This window comes from Poecilia latipinna, unplaced genomic scaffold (genome assembly GCF_001443285.1).
Source record: "Poecilia latipinna isolate Pla-1442-1.1 unplaced genomic scaffold, P_latipinna-1.0 Scaffold1034, whole genome shotgun sequence".
NCBI lineage: Eukaryota > Metazoa > Chordata > Actinopteri > Cyprinodontiformes > Poeciliidae > Poecilia > Poecilia latipinna.
The window spans coordinates 101,438-126,073 of NW_015113650.1; the positions used below are offsets into that span (position 1 = coordinate 101,438).

General features: G+C 42.2%; 3 protein-coding genes across 3 annotated transcripts in view; 1 reads left to right on the top strand and 2 right to left on the bottom strand.

Moving 5' to 3' along the window:
- Positions 1-7,728, bottom strand: part of LOC106958959 (F-box only protein 41) — a 16,030-nt gene extending 8,302 nt beyond the window's left edge. The window contains exons 1-8 of the mRNA XM_015051153.1: positions 7,476-7,728; positions 5,011-5,176; positions 3,962-4,420; positions 3,526-3,605; positions 2,360-2,432; positions 1,541-1,756; positions 1,082-1,146; positions 830-976 (exon numbers count right to left, since the gene is read on the bottom strand). Coding sequence (XP_014906639.1) covers positions 830-976; positions 1,082-1,146; positions 1,541-1,756; positions 2,360-2,432; positions 3,526-3,605; positions 3,962-4,420; positions 5,011-5,154 — 1,184 coding nt within the window. The 5' untranslated portion in view covers positions 5,155-5,176; positions 7,476-7,728. The remainder of the gene's footprint in view (positions 1-829; positions 977-1,081; positions 1,147-1,540; positions 1,757-2,359; positions 2,433-3,525; positions 3,606-3,961; positions 4,421-5,010; positions 5,177-7,475) is intronic.
- Positions 7,729-11,964: 4,236 nt separating this feature from the next.
- Positions 11,965-16,446, bottom strand: egr4 (early growth response 4). Its single transcript, XM_015051167.1, has 2 exons — positions 13,825-16,446; positions 11,965-13,714 (listed from the first exon to the last, which is right to left on the bottom strand). The coding sequence occupies exons 1-2, from the start codon at positions 13,949-13,951 to the stop codon at positions 12,669-12,671; spliced, it is 1,173 nt and encodes a 390-aa protein (XP_014906653.1). The 5' UTR covers positions 13,952-16,446; the 3' UTR covers positions 11,965-12,668.
- A 1,158-nt stretch (positions 16,447-17,604) lies between these two features.
- cyp17a2 (cytochrome P450, family 17, subfamily A, polypeptide 2) lies at positions 17,605-24,207 on the top strand. Its single transcript, XM_015051166.1, has 9 exons — positions 17,605-18,882; positions 19,502-19,622; positions 20,718-20,856; positions 21,494-21,723; positions 22,081-22,167; positions 22,278-22,493; positions 23,437-23,606; positions 23,677-23,780; positions 23,863-24,207. The coding sequence occupies exons 1-9, from the start codon at positions 18,629-18,631 to the stop codon at positions 24,126-24,128; spliced, it is 1,587 nt and encodes a 528-aa protein (XP_014906652.1). The 5' UTR covers positions 17,605-18,628; the 3' UTR covers positions 24,129-24,207.
- The last annotated feature ends 429 nt before the right edge of the window (positions 24,208-24,636 follow it).

Genomic DNA, 24,636 nt, shown 5'->3' on the forward strand with positions numbered 1-24,636 from the left:
TAGCAGAAGCTAATGGTAAAGCACTAGCAACACTTCATGTAGCAGAAGCTAATGCTAAAGCACTAACAACACTGCAGATCGCAGAAGCTAATGGTAAAGCACTAGCAACACTTCATGTAGCAGAAGCTAATGCTAAAGCACTAACAACACTGCAGATAGCAGAAGCTAATGCTAAAGCACCAACAACACTGCAGATAGCAGAAGCTAATGCTAAAGCACTAGCAACACTTAATGTAGAAGAAGCTAATGCTAAAGCACTAGTTTATCACTGCATGCATAAACAGTCCTTACCCACTTCAAAATAAGAGCATGAATATGAATGTGTAGCTACCTGAGGAATTGTTAGCAGTCAGTAACCAAAACTGAAAAACTGAAAGTTTAGAAAACAGGAAAGTAAATCGACGCTTTATAATTTATCTGGAATAATTGAGTAGTGCGTTAAATTTTATCAAAGTTAGCAAGAAGGCTAAAGCGCTAAACATGATATTAGCTGCGCTAGCTCACTACCACTTGATTTATATTAACATCTTTTTCAGAAATGGTTGATTTCCATCTTTACTTGGTGCATTCAGATGAAATTATCTGCTGTTCTTCTGAACAAATGGAGCTAATTTATATTTTGGTTTAAAACATCAAACACGTTAAAAGGCTGAACGTTTACACAAAGGCCTCAACAACAATAGCCTCTGGAAACGTTTGGAGTCTGAATCCTTTGGGGAATTGATCATCATGATCCTTAATCAATAATAAATTCTTCACTTTTTCAGTTTCTTCTGTTTTTCTTGCACTGCTTCGCCTCAGGGAGACATTTTGAAGGTTTTCCTCGTACCAGACTCTCTCCCTCCGCCTGAACCCGTCCCTGTCCGGCGGAGTCCAGTGTGCGGCGCAGTGAGACGGGTGGAAGTGGACCAGTCCTCCCTCACAGTCCCAGCCCCCCGAGCCCAGAGACAAGGTCCGCATCTGATCACTCAGGCCACTGAAAAGCACAAACTCACCATTTCAAGCAAAAAGCTGAAATCCTGTGAGAACAATACAGAAACGCCTGAATCTGTGAGTTTTGGATGGGAGTTTATTGAGCTACCTGTAGTGATGGAGGCTGTGCGTCGGCTCTCCCAGTCTGTAGGAACTGGAGACGCTGTAGCTCCTCTGAAACAGAAAGATTAGACATAAAACTCACAACATATTATAAATATTTCTAGTGCAAATGTCTTAGTCCACCTTAAATAAGACAAAACTAACCTAGAAATAACTTTTCAGTAACATATAGGAGATTATTTTAGGTTTATAATTCCTTAATATTGATGGAAAACTGGCAGATTATTTCACTTATCAAAAAGTTTCTTCTTATAAGTTAATTATCTGCCAATGGAACAAAAACTTTTAAATCAATATTAAGTAATTACTGATTTATTAAAACTCTCACATCTTGCTGAAAAGTGATTTCAGGTTTATTAAGATATTTGCACTAAAGATGATTTGGTGTTTTTCAGTGTATTTTCTGCTTAGCCCCAGTAAAACCAGAGCTGTTGGCGTCTCCCACCCTGTTGCCGAGGCTTTCCTGCATCTTGTTGATGATGATGTCATCAGTGCTGCCGTCCAGGCTGCGTCCGGCCCGTCCGGGTTCAGGTGAGTAAACCTCAGAGGGTGAGCACGGCTCGCCGTATTCGAACCTGTTGTGAGCGAAGTGGTTGCTGCTGAGCAGCAGCAGCTGCCTTTCTGCTCGGTCAGCTCGCTCCAGCAGCGTCTCGATGAACACCTGCCGTAGGAACAGACGACTCCTTCAACCTGACGCCAGACACTTCAGATCGAAGGGGATTTCTGACACTTTCAGGGTTTTAAAGCACTTCATCTGTTTTTATCTGGAATTATTTAACCTCAAAGGTACAAAACCAAACCCTACAGGATCCTTCCTGTTATTTTTAAACAAACTAAAAACAACACATAAAAATGTAATACATTCGTCACCCAGTATTCGCTGGGATTTGGGACCAGAAGCGCCTGAGAACGACTAAAATCCACAAATACTTCACACCTCCTCTAAAAGAAATCTGCAGAGTGGGTCAATTTTATCGTCCGATTAATCGATTACTAAAATAATCATTAGCTGCGGCTCTAATAACTACAAAACAGGAACAGCAGATTCTTCAGTCATCTGACCTGTAAGGTTGGAACGTCATAAAGAGACGAATGTGAATGTTGGTGTAACCTAATTTAGCCTAATCTAATCTAATCTTGTCTAGTCTAATCTAATCTAGCCTAATCTAATCTAATCTAACCTATTCTAATCTAATCTATTCGAATCTGATCTAATCTAATCTAATCTGATCTAATCTCAGTGTTAAACTCTCCCAGTCGTCACCTGCAGTCTGGATTTGGCCTCGGCTTCTTTTTCTGCCGTCTGCCTCAGAAAAAGCTCGATGTCCGCCATCTCCCTGAAAAACGACGTCAAAAATGTCAAAAAAGCTGAAAACATTCAGGAAAACGTAAAAATGACAACATAAACTTTGTACTCAATTAAGAGTAAAACAGTAACTGATCAGATTATCAATCATTTAATATTTAAAAATTACATAACCAGAAGGACCAAAATATAAAGTTAAGTTATAAAGTTGGTATTTTAAGAACCAAAATTACAATAATTCAAATAAGTAACAAAAAAATAACAAAACCAGGCAAAATATTTTTTTCCAAATCAGTTTCTTCCAATAAAAAACTTCAGAAACTTTAACAGGATCTGCCTTCCTGTGTGGTTTGTTTTTATTCAGTGGGTAAAAAATCCATAAATTTTACTCAAGTAAGAGTAGAAATATTTCATAATAAAATTACCCAAGTACCGTGTAGTAAAAATACTAATAAAAGTAATTTTTTCAAAAAGTTACCAAAGTAACTGTAACTATTTACTGCCAAACTCTGAGTAACAAATAAAGCAACATTTGAAGAGTCAGTGATGAGTGAAGCTGACAGTAATTAAACCAGTGCAGGAAACTGGAGCCACTGGGAGGAAAATGGAGCCACTGGGAGGAAACTGGAGTTACTGGGAGGAAAATGGAGTCAATCGGAGGTAACTGGAGCCACTGGTTTGACCTCAGACGCAGCCTGAGGGCCGCTGAGCTTCGCTGTCATCCTGCTTCCATCATCACAGGAAGCGGCGCAGCAAAGCGTGTCAGAGTGATGCAAACCAAACATGGCGTGTCCTCCATCTGACAGCCACGCTGCTATTTACTGCTCTTTAGTCCAGAAAATAACCTGACCTTCATTAACCGCTTTGGGGTCTCATTGTTTATAACCACATGATGCATATTCAAGCTGCTGGATTAAACGAATCTGCCCACATTTACACAGTGAGGCGTTCAAACCGAAGCCTCAGGCTGGGTATTTTTAGCTGTTTACACTCTGCCTGTTTTCAGGAAAAGCTGCAGAGTAAGGCATCAGCAGTTTGTGAAACTCTTTGATTAGGTAGAAAAGATTTGGCAAAATCAAACAAACCGTAACCCCAGCAAAAGAAAAGCCCTGAAGGGTACTGACTGGTGTCGCTCACTCAGCTCTGTCTCTTTCTCTGCCAGGTTCGTCTTCAGGCGCTCCATCATCTCCATGGCGGCCGACACCTGCCAGGAGAAAACAGAAACATATCAGGAACAAAATCTGTTTTAAAAAACGATTACGTAATTAACTTACTGCCTGAATGATGTTAATAGCAACTAATCCGCTAACAACAGAGCTAACTTTTAGCTTACCGCCTTAGCGCTTTTGCTAACTTTGGAAACACTGCAGTTTTGTTTCCTGTCTTCACGTTTTCACCAATAACTTTATTCAAAACAAAAAGCATTACATGAACAATATAAAATGAGGACAGTAGAGAACAAAATATAAACAAAAAAAAATTTTTTTTGTCAAAATTGAACAAGTGATGAGACGAATCGACTGATCAGGTGTTTTCAAGGTACCGAGCAGCTCCACCCACCTGTCTGGACAGGTAGGCCGCCCTCTCCTCCACCTCCTTCTTCTCCCTCCGCAGTCGCTCCCTCTCCCTCCTCTTCCGCTCCAGCTCCTCCTCCCTCCTCTGCAGCTCCGCCCTCAGCCGCCCGACGCGCCGGTTCACCTTCTCCTCCACCTCTGCAAACGTCCGGGCGATTTTCCGGTCCAGGCCCAGTCCCAGCCGCTCCTCCAGGCCGATGTCCACCGTCAGCCTGAAGTCCAGGACACCCGAAGCCCCTGGAACCAGAGAGCCGGGCCGGGCCCGGTCCGGTGGGCCGAAGATTCCCTGGAGCAGCTGGACGGAGGCCGACGAGGAGGCGAGGTCCAGGCAGGCCAGCGGCAGGGGGAAACCCTGCGCCTCCATGTTCGGAGGAGACGCTTCGCTCTGGGCCGCTGCTGGTCCAGGAAGAGGCAGGAGAGCAGGTCCAGAACGCCTGACCCGGGCCTGGACCAGAACCACGAGTTTAAACGAGCCAAACAGTAAAAATATATCAAAATGTTCTACAGGGAATCTGATTCTTCCAAACAGACTAAATCTCTTAAAACAGTCTGTCTGTAAACATAACATCAAAAATATCAAAATATGCTGAAAACATGCAGGAAAGCATAAAAATAACACCAGACGGTCAGAGAGCTCAGTAACACAAATTATTTTTACTCCAGTAAAAGTAAAGAGCAGCCATCCAAGAAATATAATCCAGTTTTTGGTAGAGAGAAAATATAAAAATATGCTTATTGCAACACGACATACTTCTGCTAATAGTGTTTAACGCTATTGGCTGTTTTTTAAACTTTCAGTTTGAAAATGTACTTAAAGAGAGAAAAATTATAAATCATGCAACTTATAGAACTAATGTAAATTTATCACACTATTAGTTGATTTGTTGTGACAGTTTTAGGTTCAGAAGCAGTGAGTTCACCTACATTTTATAATAGTAAGTTCCACTTGTTTTGTTTTCCAGTGCAGAACAACCCAGATTTTTCAGTTTAAGTTGAATTTTCCCCTTTAGCATTAAAGCAGCAGGGCGGACTGACCTGCGACAGGACCAGCAGGGTCTCGTAGGTGTGTCTGCTGACCAGGTGAGCCCGGAGCTCGGCCACAGACGGGAAGCGGCTCCGGTCGCCGCAGCGGGGGCAGAAGTAGGGCAGCGGCGAGGAGGAGGAGGAAGAGGAAGACATGATCACCGAGGAGCAGCGGGACCTGGAGCCGGAGGAAAACTGGGTCAGGCACTCCGAGCTGCTGTTATTGATTATTGACGGATCAGAGAGGATGCTGGTTCTGAGGCCCGAGTGGGAGCGGGCTCCTGCCGGGATCAGGGCGCGGCGGAGCGGCATCTTCCACGCTGATGAAGGAGAGCAGCGTCAGCATGCATGGATGAGCAGGAATAAAGGAGCGTCTGGGCGTGGAGGCTGAGCCGCCACATCCCTCCAGCTGACGGCTCCGCTAATCACAGATTCACTTTTATTCACCATCACTCAGCATTTCCACACACTTTGGGTAATTTTAAAGGTTTCCTTACATTAGAAAAAAACAAACAGTTTAAAGATGCTCTACAAAATGAGTTTAATGGTTTTATTTCCTATAATTACTACAGCTGTTCCAGAAATTATGTTTTTATGTGTTTTCCAGGCACATAGTGACATTTTATAGCAATTTGCTACCTTCAGTTCTTATAAATATACTATGTATTACTTAAAAGAAATTTGGCTTCATAATTTAATGCCTCTGTCTCTTTAAAAACTCCTGCTCTGTCTGAAGCTCCGCCTTCAGGAAGTCATCCCAATATGGCTCCTCGATTAACCCTTTAAACGCTTTTAGCAGTGTTTCACTGACAAGCAGCTCCTATAAGGAGCTCAGCAGTTCCACCAGGTGTTTGCTAATTGCTGCTGGCTAGTCTGAAGGAGCTGATTGGGGGAGGAGCTCTTTCTCGAAGGCGGGGCCAGATCCACCCTGCCATTTCACACACTTGGGACAAAATAGTTGAAATTACAGGCAAGATATACTAAAAAAAAAATTAAAACGCAGAAATATTTTTTGATAATTCTTTCTTTTTTCATTCTTACATTCATAAAAAAACAGTTTGATTTTTGTGGCCAATATTTCCTACATTTTATTTACATTTTTCTATATTTTCAGGTCTAGATTAAAATTCTAGTCTATTTTTAGTAAGTTTATGGGTAACTCTGTGATTCTATTTCTGATCTGATCAACAGATGTTTGACTTTTATTTTGTGTTTCTTCATGTTTATTTCTGGGTTTATTATTGCTCGAATGGTCTTGTCATGTTCAGTTGTTTGTTAATGCAATGATTTGAATAAATTAAATATAAACGGCACATTTTTACCTCCTAAAGAGCCTGCAGTAACATTTGTTGAATTTATGTTATGAATTTATGTTATGTTAAATAAATTCATAATGTCATATTGAATGGAATCCACTTCCATTCAATATTATACGGTTGACCCGGATTCTGTCCGGTTCTGTCCGGTTCAGTGGATGCTATCGAGTTGGATAATGGTCACATTTCCCAGTGATCTGATCCGGGTCCATTTGTTGCTCAGTCAAAAATTAACAACAATATTTGGGGTTATTTAGTCTGTCATAAGGACAAAATGACAAAATGCGTATTAATTTTTCAACGTGACATTTTCACCAACTTAGTGATTCATTTTCTTATAAATGTCAACGTTACAAACTAAATAGCAACTATAGAGCAAGCAAGGTAGAGCAATATTTAGTATAAATATTGTATTTATACAGTAAATACAATATTTACTGTATTTTGGAAAATGTTTAGCTTTAAATTTATATCTAGTTCAAAGCTAAATATTTAGGCTGATCCTATAAATTTAGCAAAATATTTAGTTTGAAGCTAAATATTCAGCTTTCTAACCAAATATCAAGTTTGATGCTAAGTATTTGACTTGCTAACTAAATGTTTAGAGTTAAATATTTACTTTGATACTAAATATTTAGTTTTGAATTGTGAAAAAAAATTCACAATTTGCAATAAATGTGAATTTAAATAAACTAATAACATGGTGAAAATGTGACTCTTTTATAGCAATAAGATAATAATCCAAGTTATTGTTAATTTTTCACTGTTATTTTATAAATGATGCCCATAAAACTGCAGGGGCTTCATGACTCACATTTTTCTCAAAATAATTTAAAATATTTCCAGGATATCAGAAAAATGACACATTTAACAGATTACTCAGTTAAATGTCACTGCATGCTGATCAGATGACAGTTTGCCTGATAATTATATTTTTATTTACAACATAACATCTTATTGAAATATTGATCTCAATGATCTACAGTTAATTTAATTAGATTGAAGCTGAAATGACTCAAAGTTTGAATGAAAATCTTCAGCTGATTGATCGATTGATTGATAACTGATTGACTGGGATGTGAGGCTAATTCAGAGAAACTTTCTCCCCCTCAGGGACATTAAAGTTGGGAACTGATCCCCCAAGTTAACAGCAATCGATACCTCTGATTATTGATCAGCTGCTGGTCCGTCGCTGCGTCACTCTCTCCTCGCCTCCTTTTCAACCGAACCCGTTGCCATGGTTTCCTGCTCTTGGTCGTCTGGGTTTTTCGGACCGTCCGGTACCGGCAGCGGCTCTCGGAGCTGCAGGATGGATCAAAACAGAACCGGATGCACCACCGCCCCGCGCGCACCGTCACAGCGAGCAGCCGCCGCGTGCTCCTGATGACGTAGGAGCCGCGTGACGTGTCACTGCTGATAAATCAGGCTTGTTTCAGCGTTTTTAGTGTTTTTACCTGTTTTTATTATTAGTGTTAATGTTGTTGTTGTTGTTTTAATAATAATAATAATAATAATAATAGTTATGTTGTGTCCTTTTTATGTCCATTTGTTTTTATTATTGCTTTTTAATTATTGTTTTAATAATAATAAAATCTCTTTCCAGATATTTCCAGCTGCATAAGAGTCAGCCGACTGTCTGTCTTTCTTGAAGTTTTACTTTCTTTCTCTGAAGCCAGTGAAGAACCATTCTGTTTCAGAAAATTGGCTGTAGAATCACATCCAAAAAATTATTTTTTCAGTTTAATCAAACTTCATTAGATTGTTTCTTCAGGAGTGGAGTCTTGTGCATTGAATGTGTCAAAACTCACAACTTTTTCCAGGGTTTTCCATTTTTATCTGCCGTACTTTGCTATGTCTTCACTCCTCTGTTATCCATAAAAACTAACTGAAATTAACCAAAATAAATCAAGTCTATCTGAAGAAGTGCCTTAAAACATAAAGAAATCTCAGAACATGTAAAAATCACTTGGTGCTGTGCTGCTCTGCAGCAGCAGGAAGTAAACCATGTCAGCTGAAGATGAACAGCAGCAGAGTTCATCCTGTGATGAAGAGGACAGCTTCTGTGTCGTCTGTGAAGAGGCTTGAACAGCCGGTTCTCATTAAATAAGTTTATTCATAACCTGCCTGGTCATGATGGGAGTCACGACACATTTTCTGTTTACACAACCAACAAATGGGCTCTGAGCGCTGACATGTTAAAATTATACACAGTATGATTATCAAATAAGTTCATTGCTTTTTCTCAAAACAGTTGGTTTTGACTAAATTTTAAAGAGCAGTATCATATAAAATCAACTTGAGCTTTACGTACATCATGGTATAAAAAACAAACCTGGAGATTTGATTTGATTCCTTCATGCATGTTTAAGAAATCCTTCAATCTCCATGGCAACCCTTCAGCTGTACACAGTGTCTTGGTTGGACGTAGCTCCGCCTTCGAGACGCAGCTCCTCCCACTTTCAGCTCCTTCAGACTAGCCAGCAGCCGTTAGCAAACGACTTCCTGGAGGCGGAGCTTCAGAAAGAGCAGGAGTTTGACATTTTTGAATGTAGATCTGTACTGTAGAGTTTTAGATGGCGTCCCTCAGGGCGCTGTATTGGGTCTTATAGGAGTCAGAAACTTTCTGATTTACGTCTCCATCTTTATCTAGATGGTACAGCCTTTAAAATTATTATAAAAACATCAGTAGCTCTGGTTTTCATATGAAAATCAAACTGTTTCAGGTTTTTATTTACAGTTAGCGTTCCTTCAGTTGGGAAAAATGTATTTCCTTCCACTCAAAATAAGGGACTAACATGACCTGATGCCTTAGATATTAAATCAGAGGAAGGTTTAGAAACTCAGACGGACATGTCTCAGTTTTTAAAATAGATTTTCAGTTAATTTCTTGTATCGATTGATCTCATTTTGTTTGTTTTAACCACAGTTTTATTTTGAAAATGAAGATTTGGAATCTAAATGTATTGATCAAATAAAAATGAAAGTAATCCCTGATCAGTTTTATTGATGGATGATATTTAAGGATGCATAAAAGAGAGGAGATCAAAGCCTTATTCCTTGACTGGTTTTAATGTTTTGCACTGGAGAAATATTGAAATTCCCTCCTGCTTTCTTTGAGGAACGTTGCTTTTAATCAGTTCTCTTATTTTTAGATTTTTGATGATGAGGCTGAATGTTTTTGATTTTAAGAAATGTTCATTTTAACTGCCTTAAAGCCAGATCGTGTACAAAATCCTCTATTTTAAACAGCAAATATTGAAAAAGCTGGAAGAAAAGGGAGAATTTTTAAAATATCTACGGCATATTTTGTACTCTAACAAGTTTTTGTTAACTGGAGACGGCAGCAACATGAGAAAATGTAGTTTATTTGTTATATATTTTTGTGCTTCTCTATTCTAACTGATGCTGTGACCTCTAACCTTTAACATCAGCTTCATTAACTCAGTCGACTCAAAGATAGTTATTTTATTTTACTGTAGAGGAGTTGCAGTTGCAGTATTTAGCCACAGGGTGGCGTAAGACGTCCATGAACAGAGAAACAGCTCAACCTAACCAGAAGTCACTCTCATCATCATCATCATCATCATCATCATCATCATCATCATCATCAGCTGCAGCGATGAAGGTTTCTAAACATCTTTCCTTCAGAGACTCAACGGCGAAAACAACAAAATAACAAAAACTCAGCGGCGACGTGGGTGAAACGTTGTTACCATGGAAACTCGGCCTTCGCAGTTCATACCACCTGACGAACTGTTAATGGAATCGTTTGTTGCTAGGCAACCGCAGCCTGTAGAAGGCTGGACGGAGATTCTCTGATGAAGACGACCGATGAAGAGCTGTTTTTAGGCGCCAGTTGAAGTGTCTCACTCCCTGATCCTGTGAAATATTCAGAAATATTTAAATTTTAACTCGTTTGATCCTCATACCTGGATCTTTCTGCCGCCTTTCACTCAGACTCATCTTATATTTCAGCTCTGGGTTGTTGTTTTTTTAAACCGGTCTAATCTCCAACGTAAAATCAACTGCGACTTACAGTTTTGTTCCCAGAAATGGCGGGATCACCATGGCAACCGGCGGCCCACTCTTTCCTGAGCCTCCATCATGTCTCCACAATAGATGCTGCTGTCCTGTCTCTTCTAGTTTAAGGCGATGATGAGCTTCCGATTAAAGTATTCACACAGCTGAAGACATAAATACTACAGTGTATTAGGGCCAATGCCGACAGGAAATAAAGCAGTAAATTTCTGCCAATTTTGAGATTGATCTTAGAAAGTTTATTGAACACTTGGAAATAAGAAAATGTTTGACTTTTGAAACTCAGAAATGTTCAAGTTTATTCCTAATTTTTTTATATTAATCTTAAAATATCTGAGTTTTTTCTAACAAATTTTTGACTTTCAAACTAAAAAAATTTCCTTTTTTCTAGATAATTTCACAGATTTTTTTTCCCACTGAAATTTACTTCATATAATTTCTACCTACAATGAAATTAGTTATGTTAAAACTATAGGGACAGGCTTAACGTGAATAAATGTCACAGCTCTCGTCAGAATAAGTCTGTTCAAACAACAGGGAATGCGACCCAAATTAAATATTTTTTGTCAATAAACACATAAACACATAAACACATATTTAAACATATCTTTAAGCTCTATTTGCCTACTTTGTGTTTCACTTTGAGTGAATTCCTTATTTTACAAATCTGGTCATAATCAGGTCTAGTTTATGAGTGAAATTGCACCATAAAATGTGATTTAATCATAGTTGAATCATGAATTATCAAGGGAGCTGTGATATTTTCACACATTGCCTGATTGTTGTGAAGAGCTTTTAATCTCCTTTAGTTAAAGCTGCTGTGTGCTATATATATATATATATATATATATATATATATATATTTTTTTTTTGTTTGTTTGTTTGTTTTTTTGTTTTTTTGTTGTTGAAACTGTCACCATGTTGTGAGTTTGAGACAGATAATCTGTGAAAAGATGGAATCTCCTCTGCCTTTTGCCAGAGGAGAAACAACCAAGTTGCCAGTGTTAACTAGAAATAACCAATCAGAACCAGGAGGCGGATCTTAGTGCTGTCAATCACCCTCAACCCCTGATCTTCCTGCAGCTTCTGATCTGATCCGATGACGTTGGATAAATAGTTTTCCTGTAACAGTAAGTTGTGCCTTTAGCACAGTTAGCGAGTACATGAGGTTGATGGACAGCGCTAAGATCCTCCTCCTGGCTCTGATTGGTTGTTTTTGACCGGGAGCGGTGCATTTCTTCAGACGACAATAGAAGCTCAGGCAGAGTGATCTTTTCATTGGTTATCTGTCTCATAACAAACTGTGCAAAATGGTGACAGGTTAAACAAATATGTACAAAAACCTTTAAAATAAAAGTTAGGTACTGCAGCTATAAGGGTGAGACTTCCTTTCTGCCCCATAAAGCTTGAAGTGGCATCTTTGAATGTAGACCTGTAGAGCTTGAGATGGTGTCCCTCAGGGCTCTGTGTTGATTAATGCAGTTTTAATGGAAACGTTTTGATATTAAAAATGATCTGAAATACTTTTTTACTCACTAGCATGACTAAATGTGTGAAAGGTGAGGGGTTCTGTTGGTGTTTTGGTGCAGAGGAAACAGCCGGACTCAGTGGATCCGCTTTGTTTTGTTTATTAACAGCAACAACAGCCTCCATGCAGAATGAGGGAACAGTAAACTCGCACAGTCATGTGTGCTACTCAGCGCTCAGCTCTCACTGAGCAGGTGTGCTTCAGATCTCACACCACAGAACACAGGACAACATATCCCACAATGCATCGGTGCAGCTGGACCTGCACACACGGGTTCGTTCAGAGTCCGCGGAATGCGTACAGTCGTTTCATAGAAAAAGTGACATCGTGTTTCACGTTCATGTGCCAGAGAAACATCTCTAAGATATTCACACCCTGCTTGTAAAACTGCGACACTGAGAGGTAGACAGTCCGTCTAGAAAAATAGAGATATGTTACAAACATGGAACTCCTCAAATATAGAGCTGCTTACATGGAAATATCAACAACAGAAGCACGACATTCTGACGTCGACATTCACAGAGTCTCTTTACGGCTTCATGCAGAAGAAACTGGTTTTATTTTACAGCAGGATCCGTCCTGCAGGGGGCGCACTGCCCCTTTAAGGCGGCGGAGGCCCGGTCGGCTGCCGGGCCAGGCCCGAACCCGAACCCGAACCCTCAGGCACCGCATACACGCATGCGCCTCCCAGCACCTGTACACCGGTGTGACGTCACATGTCTCTCCGGTTGTCGGTTCAAATCCGAAAAGCTTCCAAAACTCCGCGTAGAGGGAGCGCGTGCCTGTGTTTACACGCCGGGCGCGTTCAGGGCCAGAGAGTAGGCGGCCATCATCTGCGCACGCAGCTGCTGCTTCACGTGCACGCGCCCGTGCCGCTTTCTCTCGTCGCTGCGCGCGAACCTCTTCCCGCACACGTCGCAGGAGAAGGGCTTCTCGCCGGTGTGCGTGCGCGTGTGTGTGGTCAGGTGGTCGCTGCGGCTGAAGCTGCGCGCGCAGATGGTGCACTGGAAGGGCTTCTGGCCCGTGTGGATGCGCACGTGCCTGTTGAGCTCGTCGGAGCGCGAGAAGCGGCGCTCGCAGCCCTGCACGGAGCACGGGAACGGCTTTGGTTTCACGCCACCGCGCGCGTGCGCTCTGCGCCCTGCGCGCTGCTGCTTTGGCGCTCCGGGCGCGTGCACGCTGCTGATGTTGACCATCGGGAACGCGCCCTGCAGGAGGGAGGAAAGCAGGTGCGCGTCCAGGGTGGAGGGGGTGCTGCTGATGACGTAGTTACCGGATTCCCCGCCGGTTACCGGTAAACCCTTCAGCCAGTCCTCCAGCTCCAGCGGCTCCTGCTTCACCTCGCAGCCGGGCTTCAGCTCGCCCTGCCCGGCTTCGGAGCTCAGCAGAGACTCGATGAAATCAGCCATGTCCACCTGTTGCTCCAGTGCCATGAGCGGGAGCAGAGAGTCCGCTGCAGCCGGGAACAGAGCGTCATTCCCGAGCGTGGAGGGCTGTGAACACCCGCTGCTGCAGCTGGAGCTCCCGAACTCCGATTTGATCACCACTGGAGCTGAAGCGGGGGCTGCAGGCGGCTGCGGCTCCGCGGCTGCAGGAGGTATGCTGAAGTCGGGGGCGGGCTGCTGCTGCTGCTCCATCTCGGTGCAGATTCCCACAATTTCCGTGATCATGTTCAGGATCGCGTCGGCAGTGCTGCTCAGCCCCGCGGCCGTGGGCTCCGGCTCCGCGAAGAAGCTTCCGGTGTAGCCGAGCGATGGAGAGAGAGTGTCCGAGGAGCAGTCGCTGAAGTCGGAGAAGAAGTCTGAGTCCGAGGCGTCAGTTCCCGGAGAGAAAACTGCAGAAAGGGAGGGGAGGGGGTTATTATTGCATAATGACAGAAACACCATGAAGATGCAGCTGCAGGATGCAGGTTGCATGACATGCAGCGGGATGCTGGAGACTCACCTTGGCTGAACGGTGATCCCACGTCAGAGTCCGCGCCGTCGCTGGGGCTGGACCCCACGCTGTCCACCCAGGCGCTGCAAGCGTCCTCAAACTCAGACATGAAGCTGTCGTCGCGCTCCAGAAGCATCTTTTTCTCAGGTTTTATGATTAAATCCGGGATTCCCCCTAAGAAGCGAGGCGTTAATCCAGTTTAAGCTGCGGCTGCTGCCGGGCTGAGAGGCTGAGGATGCTGAGCGCTCTCCGGCTCTCCCTTTTATACTCTCCGTCTCCAAGGTAACTCCCGTCTTGCCTTTATTGGTCGACACCGGCGCGAGGGATTCCCCCCGCCGTGCCCCTTTCAGCTGACCAAATTTGGGCTGCTTCCGGCTGTGACGGCGGGTATCCCCCATGCCTTAAAAGGACAGGCGGCAGAGCGTCGTCGGGGAGCGGAGAGAGGGGTTTCCTTCACTGCGGCAGAGAGAGGTTATACAACCGGGAGAAGACAGGAAACACGGGAGGGAGACTCAGATCGCGGGTTTTGGCGCATTTCATGGGACTCCACAGACCCAAATTTGTTTAATTTGTTGCAACATTCGAGTTAGAGATGTTCACACCGAGCAGACACAGACAAAGCGTGGTTTTCAAAGCATAATTAGCTGCTAAGCCATAGAAAATGTGGACTAGAAATTATTTTTTGCCGTCGCTTATGGCGCCCCCTCCAGAGCGGCGCCCGCTTAGTGCGTATCACAACTTTTTTGCGCCACCGGTTCAGCACTGCAGACGCATCACTGGCCCACATGTGACATTCCTGCACAGCCACATGCAGCTGCTGGGATGTAGTCGCCATGGAGACGGATGGAGGATCCAGGCCAGCGTTACATAAAAGGAGCTGGATCATCAGAACCTGCAGAACCCCCTGGTTCTGTTCGGAGCGTCGGGATCGTCCTCTGAGATTCACGTCGTTCTCATCCCTCCATGTAAACCAAAACAAGCAGAAGTGTTACGTAACAGGAAAATTAGCTGCCCTCCATGTCTATTTGTTCCCCTAAAACATGGAAAAATACATTTTTATTTCAGTAAAATTAAATTTAAACCCTTAACTTGCTCAGATGTAACTTTTCAATCTTGTGCATCGTTTAATATATAATATTAAGGCATCAGGGACCCAAAGTTTCAGTTGTAAATGTTTGTACGCTCTAAATGCGATGCATGCGGGCGCCGAGCCAGAGGGGGCGCCAGAAGCGATGGCAGAAAATTTCTAGTCACCATTTTCTGCATTTAACAGCCGTTTGTGCTTTAAAAATAACAATAATGTGTCAGAAAGTACATAGCTGCTAATTCAGAGTTCCAAACGTTGCAACAATTTGATAAAAGATAAGTTATAATTTTTAAAAATGTCTTCTACAGTGGATAATTTGGGCTGGTTAGGAGCAGAGCCTCTTTAAAACACTCATTCCTGCCTATTAGCAGTTCAGACCCCAAATATCCATTAATAAAGGATCGGTGTAAACCTTCCTCATCTTTGCTCTTTCCAGTTGATGGAACCATTCGCTGCATCAGAACTTATTCTGTAAATGTATTTCCATCTCCTCTTTACTTCGTTAAGTATTTCAGAAAAACCAAAAATCACATCAAATGAGCGTAAAACCTTTTTTTCTTCAAAATGTTATTATTTTATTTTATTTTATTTTATTTTGGCATTTCTATCAACTTCTAATGCAAAACTTCAAAATGAAATGCTAATGGAAACACAGATTAGATCAAATGAAATTGATATGCTAGAATGGCCTAATCAAAGTCTAAGGATAGATTTAACTGACGTTCGTTGGTGCCTTGCATCCAATCGGACTGAACTTGTTTTGTAAAGAAGAGAAAAAAACATTCAGCTAATTGGTGGAGACCAACCAGCTGGATCTGCAGAGAAAGAGTTAAATACAAATGTCCACCACACTTTTCAGAAAATGTTTAAATCATGTCTGGTTTTCTTTGTGATTCACATTCCTGCATTGCTTTGTGTTAATTGATCACATAAAACCTCAATAAAATATGTTCAGGTAGCGGTTAGCGATGCGATAAAGATAAAATAATTATCAAAACTTTTTAGGTAACTGTGTGTCACAGCATTTATGGCCCCACAAACACAAATGCTACTTGAAAAACATTCCTGTTTATAATAAACATCTTTAGGACAACAATCATATAAAAAGTTTGATTTACATCAGCTGGATTTAATCATATTTCGAAATTTATTGATGCTTTCTTTGACCAAACAGTGGAGAAAATAGTGAAACTACCAATCCAGACAATGTGGACATTTTGGAGACTTTTAAATATCTTTAACTGGAATTAATCATGATTAAATTATTATAGTAAATTTACCAGCATAAATGATAAACGATGTTCTGGGTTTTTATAACGTGAAAACTTCTGGCAGATTTTTGAGGTTTGAAGGTAAAACTTTGCATCAGATCTTCATTTAGACCAGAGGGGTCCAAAGTGCGGTCCGGGGGCCATTTGTGGCCATGAAAATGATTTTGTTCGGCTCCTGAAAACAAATCAGTTGTTCAGGAGTCAGGATGGAAAATTTTTTACCACTGAATAGAAAGCAACGCATTACTAAAATAATAAGAAATTGTCTGTTTTTTTAAAATAAAAAAAACAGTTTTATGCTTTGGATCTTTAATGATACACAGATTTAATTTTAGAAAACTTTACCTTTGAGGAGGTAAAGCTAACACCCCACCCCCCAAAGAAATTACAATAAACTAATTTTTGCATTTTCTTATTGAATTTTGTGGCTCTCCAGCAGTTCAAACTGTCCAGTTTTTGGCAGATTAAAACCTTGAAACCAGCCTTTATGTTTCACTTTTCCCAGGATTATTTTAACTAAAGCAACAGATTGCGAAGCACCCGGCGCTGAAACATGAAGCAGAGCGTTTCTTTCTCCTCTTCCAGGGTTTTACATCAGAGGCGCCGTGTGTTTGACCTCCAGGGGGATTTTTTTAGCCGAGACGTTGAAGCAGCACCTGTTGTCAGTTTTTCTGCCAAAGAGAGACGGACCAGAACCGCTCCGCTCGCCTCGCCGTGTCAACGCGCTATATCAGGACAGATGATGGGGAAATGTGTGTGTGGGCGCTGTTGCCATGGCGGCGTGCCTCCGCCGGCTGCACACACACCGCCACAGAGACGCTGAAGCGCTCGGACTCTGGTGGCGTCAGCCGCGCCGCTGATTCACACGTTTCTTAAAGTTAATGGATCAGTTCCAACGTTAAGATGGCCGCCATCAGGGAAACGGCAGCAGGAGAGAGAGAGCAAATGTTCAGGCTGGACTAAATTTAGCTACAAAACAGGCAGAACTCTGCCAGAAAACCCAAAATATCAACTTCACAAAGTCTGAAATGATTCAACAGGAATGCATCATGACTGAGAAATATCCAGACACAAACTGAACTATGAACGCAGCGATCCAGTTTTATCACTTCTGATACCGATATCTGAGCATCGGACAGAACCGATACAGAAAAACAGCTGAATTCATTTAAAATGTTTATTTTCTTAAACTGAAACATAAATGTACTGAATTACCAATTTATTTAATAACTCTGCATCAGTGCAGCACAATTAACGACAAGCTACTGGTCAGACACGTAAAACTTTAATTTATTCAGACAATTTAGGACAAAAACAGCAAATTTAAAATAAAAAATGAAGAATCTGACACAAACAAAACGTTAACTACTTTGGTGAAACATGAAAATAAATTGAAACAAACCTTTCAAATGTTTCAGAAAGTTAAATTAGGAATCCCAAATATAATGTAAAATAAATAATAAATCATGACATAAAGCATAGAGTTTGACTGAATAGATCTGCACTTATAGATCAGGAACATTGTCACTGATACCCAATCTAGAATATTTTTCAGTATCAGGATCAATACAGTTATTGATATCAGATTGATGCCGCTCCAGCTGAAACAGAGCTGATACAGATTCCTGAACCAGAACCACAGAAGAGAAAGACCCATTCAACTATCTAACCGGGTCAGAACGGTTCTAATGTAAAGTTCTTCTGATAAATAGATGAAATGTCTCCAGAAACAGTTTTTATGCTTCATGAAGAGAAAAACTGTCTAAAACAATTTCAGCTGGTTGAAAATGAGGTCAACATTTATGTCTTCAAAGTTTTGCTAAATTAAGTCCAAATCCAGGTAATAAAGTCTAAAACCATCAAACCTTTACCTCATAAAACCAAGTTCAAAACGGACCAGAACCACGACGCAAAATAACACATAAAACAAGAACTAAACTTCAGAACAGAATGAAGCAAACATGACGAGTTTGATTTAGTCCTGAGGCAAATCAGGCCATAACCAAACACCTCAGACTAAAATGGGTCAAAAACCGTCCAGAATGAACCGATAAACCGGACCAGAACCGGTCCAACTGGACCAGAACCGGTCCAGGACTAACCGGGTCAGACTGGGTCTAAAGTTCTTCTGACAGAAACCTAAACGGTCTCCTTCACTGAGTCAAGAAAGAAAACCTGGTCAGAGTCGACAGGCTGTTCTCCTTTAAGGTTTCCATGGCAACCCGTGGCATTCAGCCTGATAACACCAAGGCCACCCGATGAAGGAAAACACACACACACACACACACACACACACACACACACACACACACACACACACACACACTCAGTCACGGTCAAACATCTGTCATAACAACACGCAGGCGTGACCTCTGACCTCTCCAAGGTTCCTCCCTGGCTGGTTAAAGTCAGGGTTCTTCGTCGCCTCCTCATTCTCCTCTTCCTCGCTGCAGCCATGCTCTCCGCTCTGCTGGCCTCTGCCCCCCCCCCCCTCATCCTCTTCCTCCTCTTCATCGTGGTTCTGCTGGTTCTGTTCTCCCGTCGGTCAGGTCAGGAAGCTAAACGTCAGAACTCACCCGGCCCGGTGCGGGGCCCCGGCCCGGTCCAGGAGCCCGTCCCCTGCCTGCCTCGCCTCCCGGTCCTGGGCAGCCTCCCCTGGCTGGGCGGAGGCCTTCCTCCTCACCTGCTCTTCACCCAGCTGACCTACAGGTGAGTCTGAGACGCTGCAGGACGGGTTGGTTAGCAACTGGGTTTAGAGAGGACTAGTTATCAGTGGGAATGCTGGTTAGCCAGAGGAATGACTTTTTGGGTTTGGATTGAACTAATATTTAATGGACTAGTTTGTGTTTAGTTAATTATCATATTTTGAGGTACTAATTAATTTTCATAAACACGTTAAAATATATAAAATTAATCAGTCTTTGACATAGTTTAATGTGTACAGATTGATTAGTTGACATCTGAACACTGGTTGTTTTGTTGACTCTATTCTAGATAATGCCACAACTAGACTACTAGTTATCTTTGGGTTGGTAGATTTCCTTAACGAGCCTTTATGACTAGTAGTTTGTGCTCAAAACGACGAGTTAAGACTCGGATCTGAACTGAATTATGTTTAATTTAATATCTGTAAGACTAGTTAACTTCTTAAAACAGAATTTAATGCAGAGGAGGAAGGAAGATGTGTTGATAGCTAGATACGGTCCGGATTCTTCAATCTGAACGGATCTGTTTGTGGATTATGAGATTTTCAGGAAGAAAACTCTAATCCTGGACGGTCATCTGGTTCTACCTGATGATGACCTTTGACCCTGTGCTTGTTTCTGAGGTATGGACCTCTGTTTGCGCTCTACCTCGGCCCTCACTACACCCTGGTGGTGAACAACCATCAACACGCCAGAGAGGTGCTGCTGCAGAGGGGCAAGGACTTCGCTGGACGTCCCGACATGGTCAGAAACGCCAGCAGCCGTCAGCTTAATGAAAACACACCGAAATGTTTCCCTGCAGAACCTGAAACTCTGCTCAGGACCAGAGTCACGTCTCAGACACTTTTCTTTGGAAATGTTTTGATCATACTGGATATTTTAGGTAGAATAAATTTAGGTTTTTAACTCTGAGGAAAAATAATTGTAAGCAAGACTTTTATTTTTCCCTGTGGAGTGAATCACTCTTTTCATTTCTTCTTTTCCTTTACTACAACATTTTCCTACAGCGCCCCCTGGTGTCTCAACATGGGACCTTAAAGGTTTTGACTCCTTAAAATATATTTCTAATAGGCTTTGAGCAATTATATATGCAAAAATATAGCAGTAATTGTTTATAAGGGCTACTGTTTCATTTTTCATTTACAGCCTGGAGTTTCCAGATTTTAGGAAACAGAAAACGTTCTAAAACCTGAATCTAATTTTAAAAAACAGGAGCAAATTTAATTTCCATTTTTGAATCTTATTAATAAACAACCTGGGAGCCAGTTTTTAGTAAGCTTGCTAAAAATACTGAGTATGCATGTAAGTATAAAATGTGTTAAAGTGGACATAACATGTTTTTAAATCCCTGTTTCACATTTAAATAAACATAGTTAGAAAGTTAGCTAATGCTAGCTTCAATAATGTTGCTGAAGGTTTTACAGAACAAAAAGTCTTTATGTAATAAAACTATTAAAAAAGACAGGACGTTGTGTACTCAAGATGCTAACAGCTAGCACACAGTGCTAACATTAGCAGAAGGCCCGTGCTACTGCTAGCAAAACAACGACTGGGTCCAGATGGCACACAAACTGATGTTTTTAAAATAATTTTTGTCGTCACTGCAAAATCGCTGCGAGAAATAAAAATGGCGGATTAGCGAAGCTGGTTAACCGGAAGTCGTTGTTTAGAAGTAAAAGTTCACAAATAATAGTGAACAAATTGAACAATCTAACCTAAATATAATACAAAGAGAGACTAAATCAAACTGTTTTGCTCTTCTAGAGGTTCTAATTACACATCAAAATGAACGTATGGACTAAAAACCTGATGTTATGAACTGGGTTCCATTCTGCACAGGTCACCACCAACCTGCTGACCCGGGGAGGAAAAGACATCGCCTTCTCAGACTACTCTCCTCTGTGGAGGTTTCACCGCCGCCTCGTCCACAACTCCTTCACCCTGTTTGGAGAGGGAACCAGCCGGCTGCAGGACATCGGTACCGTCCAGATCCACCACGTTTCTGATTAGAAAAACAAGCTTCAGGAGCCACAGCGACTGATTTTAACTATTACTGCTCTGTGGGAAAATAACCTAAAACACTTTTATTGAAATTATAAAAATTGACATTTTGAGATTATTCACAAACATTTTCTAGAAATAACATGGAAATTTCTGAGATCCAAAGGTTCTTTTTTTGACTTTTTAAACTTTGAAAATTTCCAATTGTCCAAAATTTTTGACTTTATGAACTCAGAAAATTTCAAAGTTTATCTTAGAGAATTCTGAGATAAGTTTCAAAATTATTTTAGTTTTTTCTTGCAAATTTTAGACTTTTGAAGCTCAGAATTTCCCTTTTTTCTCCCAGGAAAATGACGTAGATTAATCTAAAAAATTGTGAGTTTTTTGGTGGAAATGTACATTGTTTTTCACAATGTCCCTGGTCCATCGTTATGAAATATGTAGGAAGCCAGCGTTTTAAGAAAACCTGGGAAGATTTTCATCAAGAACACTTTAAACATTTAGAAACAAAGAAAATTGTCTTTTAAAGTTAGTAACTTTTCATGACTGTTTGGAGATATTTTATCCTAAGTATTTGGACCCCAGCAGCGACTGTAACATAAACTTCTGTGCAGTTTTGTCCGCGGTGGACGGTCTCTGCGTGGAGCTGCTGTCCCACGGGTCGCGGGGCTTCGACCCGTCTGCCGCCATCACCAGGGCCGTCACCAACGTGGTCTGCACCCTGGTGTTCAGCAGCTCCTACGGCCCCGGAGACCGCGAGCTGCAGGAGGTGATCAGCTACAACAACGGCATCGTGGAGACGATCGCCAGGGGCGGGCTGGTGGACATCTACCCCTGGATGAAGGTACGACTGGGGAGCCAGAGGAAAACCAAAACTATCCATGGGCAGAAGAGAAAATAATATGTCGGCATGTCAGGCACATGCTGTCATATTATTTATGACAGCATTATTTATTTTCATACAAACAAAAAGTAAGAAAGAAAAAGTAAAAAAGGTAGAAATTTTGAAGTCAATTCACAGAAATTTTCTAAAAATAAAAAGAGTAAATTACAACTCCTCATTAAAATCCATAAAAACAAACCCCAACTGATTGATGCTTTAGATTTCAGTGAAAGTTTGGCTGAATTTTAAACATTTATTAATAATTTTCCTCCATTAAATCTGTAAACCTTTGACTCCCAGCCTCTGTCTGTCCTCCAGGTGTTTCCTAACAGGTCTCTCAGTAAACTGAAGGAGTGCATCACCGTGAGGGACCGACTGCTGACCCGGAAACTGGAGGAGCACAAGGTGAAAACCGTTAAAAACCACCAGAGACCAACAGCTCCCCCTACAGGCCGCAGTGCTCATTACAGCTCTGAGCTCTTCTCTTTTTCCATCGTCTATCTGGTGGGTTGCAGGCGGCACTGGGTGACGGTGACCCCCGTGACCTCCTGGAGGCCCTGCTGAAGGGCCAGACGGGCAGTGGGCGGGGTCAGAGGTCACATGGGTCAACAGAAGAGGGGATAACAGACGACCACGTCCTGATGACAGCAGCGGAGGCGTTTGGAGCCGGTGTGGAGACGACGTCCACCACTCTGCTGTGGATCCTGGCCTACCTGCTGCACCACCCTGAGGTCAGAGGGCAAAAAGGGCAAAACATCACCTTCTCATGACGTTTTGCTCAAACACGGCATTTCTGTGGCGTTGTCTTTGTTCCACCAATCAGAGCGTGCCATGAAACTGATGTGAGCACATATGTAAGCAAACAATAATCTACAGTGTTGAGCATTAAAATCTCAAACTCGGTCGCTCCTTGTGTATGGAGCACCAAAACGGCCAAAAAGGTGATATGTCGTCCAAGTCAAAATACTCCAGGAAGTGACAGAAATCACCAAACAAAATGCAGGATTTTAGAAAAACTCAAGAAAATGTGATACACCTGATTTCTGTAGCCTAATAATACATGGTTAAAAGGGACCAATGATGCAAAATTCACAGTTTGGACATTTTTCTTTTCCATTTGCACTTCTACTGCCAGCCAAAGTGCTTAAAAAACACCCAGCCATTGTTTTGGCAACAAGATAACGTTTTTTGGTGCCATTTCAAAATCCTCCCAATTAAGTCATGTTGGGTTGCCCTGTTACCTAGCAACCCAAGCTGAGCTCCAGCACCTATGGTCAGCTGAGTTTCCCACTGTATGTGCTGCTTAATGGCTGCTGGAAAAGACAAGCGTTTCTTTATTGATTTATCATTCAGAAACCACTTGTTGGTTGTGGAGGAGGCTACACTTCTACCTTTCAAAGTGGTGTAATTACGCATCTGTATGCATCTATTTTCACATGCGAGTGTAAAGGTTGAGTTGGGCTGAGAAAAAAATGTAATGAATATGTTTTGTAGCCCATAAATCCATCCTAACTTGGTCAAGGATAGGTAAAAACACAAATACGGTTAGTTAGTGGATTTCAGGCAGTTAAGTCGCGTTTCATTCCGTTCCCAGTCAACTCGTGTCGGTTAGAAACCGATGATGACCCGGACGCCCTTCAGGTCTCGGTCGTTACTTCTGGGTTTCCATCGCAGGTCCAGGAGCGCGTGCAGAGGGAGCTGGATGAGAACGTGGGCGGTGATCGTGCGGTGAGCGTGTCGGACCGCGGCCGGCTGCCCTACCTGGACTGCGTCATCAACGAGGGCATGAGGATCCGACCGGTCAGCCCGGTTCTGATCCCGCACACCGCCATGACCGACAGCAGGTAGGTCCGATCACACGGCACAACGTTGAAAAGCTCAAAGAGTTTCTTAAAAACCCGTTTCCTCTCTCAGCATTGGCGGTCACGCTGTGCGCCGCGGGACTCGGGTTTTGGTCAACATGTGGTCGATTCACCACGACCCCCGGTTCTGGGACAAGCCGGACCTGTTCAACCCAGGTGACCCTCAGGAAAACCCAACACATCTATCAAAACAAACGCAACAGAAACATCATTCAAACCATTTTCTCTCCTAACATAGATCGTTTCCTTGACGACAAAGGTCAGCGCGCCACACCCACCTGCTTCCTGCCATTTGGGGCGGGACCTCGGGTCTGCGTCGGCGAATCGCTGGCCAGGCTGGAGCTTTTCCTCTTCCTGTCCTCTCTGCTCCAGCGAATGAGCTTCAGGCTGCCAGACGGGGTTTCCCCACCCAACTTGCAGGGGCGTCTGGGTGTGGTCTTACAGCCGCTGCCTTATAAGGCGGCAGTCAGTCCCCGCCCAGGTTGGGAGGGCGGGGCTAAATGAAAGGAGGCGGAGCTTACCGCCAAGAAAATAAAACTACTTTCTAGTTACCCTTTTCTGAATGAATGAAAAATAAATATTACAACCTTTTCTCATTGATTTACAGTCAGAATGATCTGATTTCTTTTTGTAAAAAAAACAACAACTTTCTAACAAATGGTTGCTTAAAATATATAAAAAAATAAAGGGAACATTTCACTTTCATTTTGTATGGCTCCAAATCCAGGCCTCCATTGGTTAATAAATTTGATTTCCATTGATGATTTCTGTGTGATTTTGTTGTCAGCACATTCAACTTTGTACAGAACAAAGTATTCAATGAGAATATTTCATTCATTCAGATCTAGGATGTGTTATTTGAGTGTTCCTTTTATTTTTTTGAGCAGTGTATATTTTTTTGCTTTGTAAAATATTTCTTAGCAAGACTAAATTACTAATTCTCAGCTAACTTCTTGTTGTTTAGCATCACATCTTTCATCAGGATTTCTAACATCCCTGTAAAACATTCCTA

Excerpts from the sequence above, each read along its gene's own strand:
- cyp17a2 (XM_015051166.1), top strand. The coding sequence starts at position 18,629 with ATGCTCTCCGCTCTGCTGGCCTCTGCCCCCCCCCCCCTCATCCTCTTC. Across the intron at positions 19,623-20,717 it reads TCGCTGGACGTCCCGACATG|GTCACCACCAACCTGCTGAC; the intron begins GTCAGAAACGCC and ends CATTCTGCACAG. Across the intron at positions 22,494-23,436 it reads ACCTGCTGCACCACCCTGAG|GTCCAGGAGCGCGTGCAGAG; the intron begins GTCAGAGGGCAA and ends TTTCCATCGCAG.
- egr4 (XM_015051167.1), bottom strand. The coding sequence starts at position 13,951 with ATGCTTCTGGAGCGCGACGACAGCTTCATGTCTGAGTTTGAGGACGCT. Across the intron at positions 13,715-13,824 it reads GGGATCACCGTTCAGCCAAG|TTTTCTCTCCGGGAACTGAC; the intron begins GTGAGTCTCCAG and ends CCCTTTCTGCAG.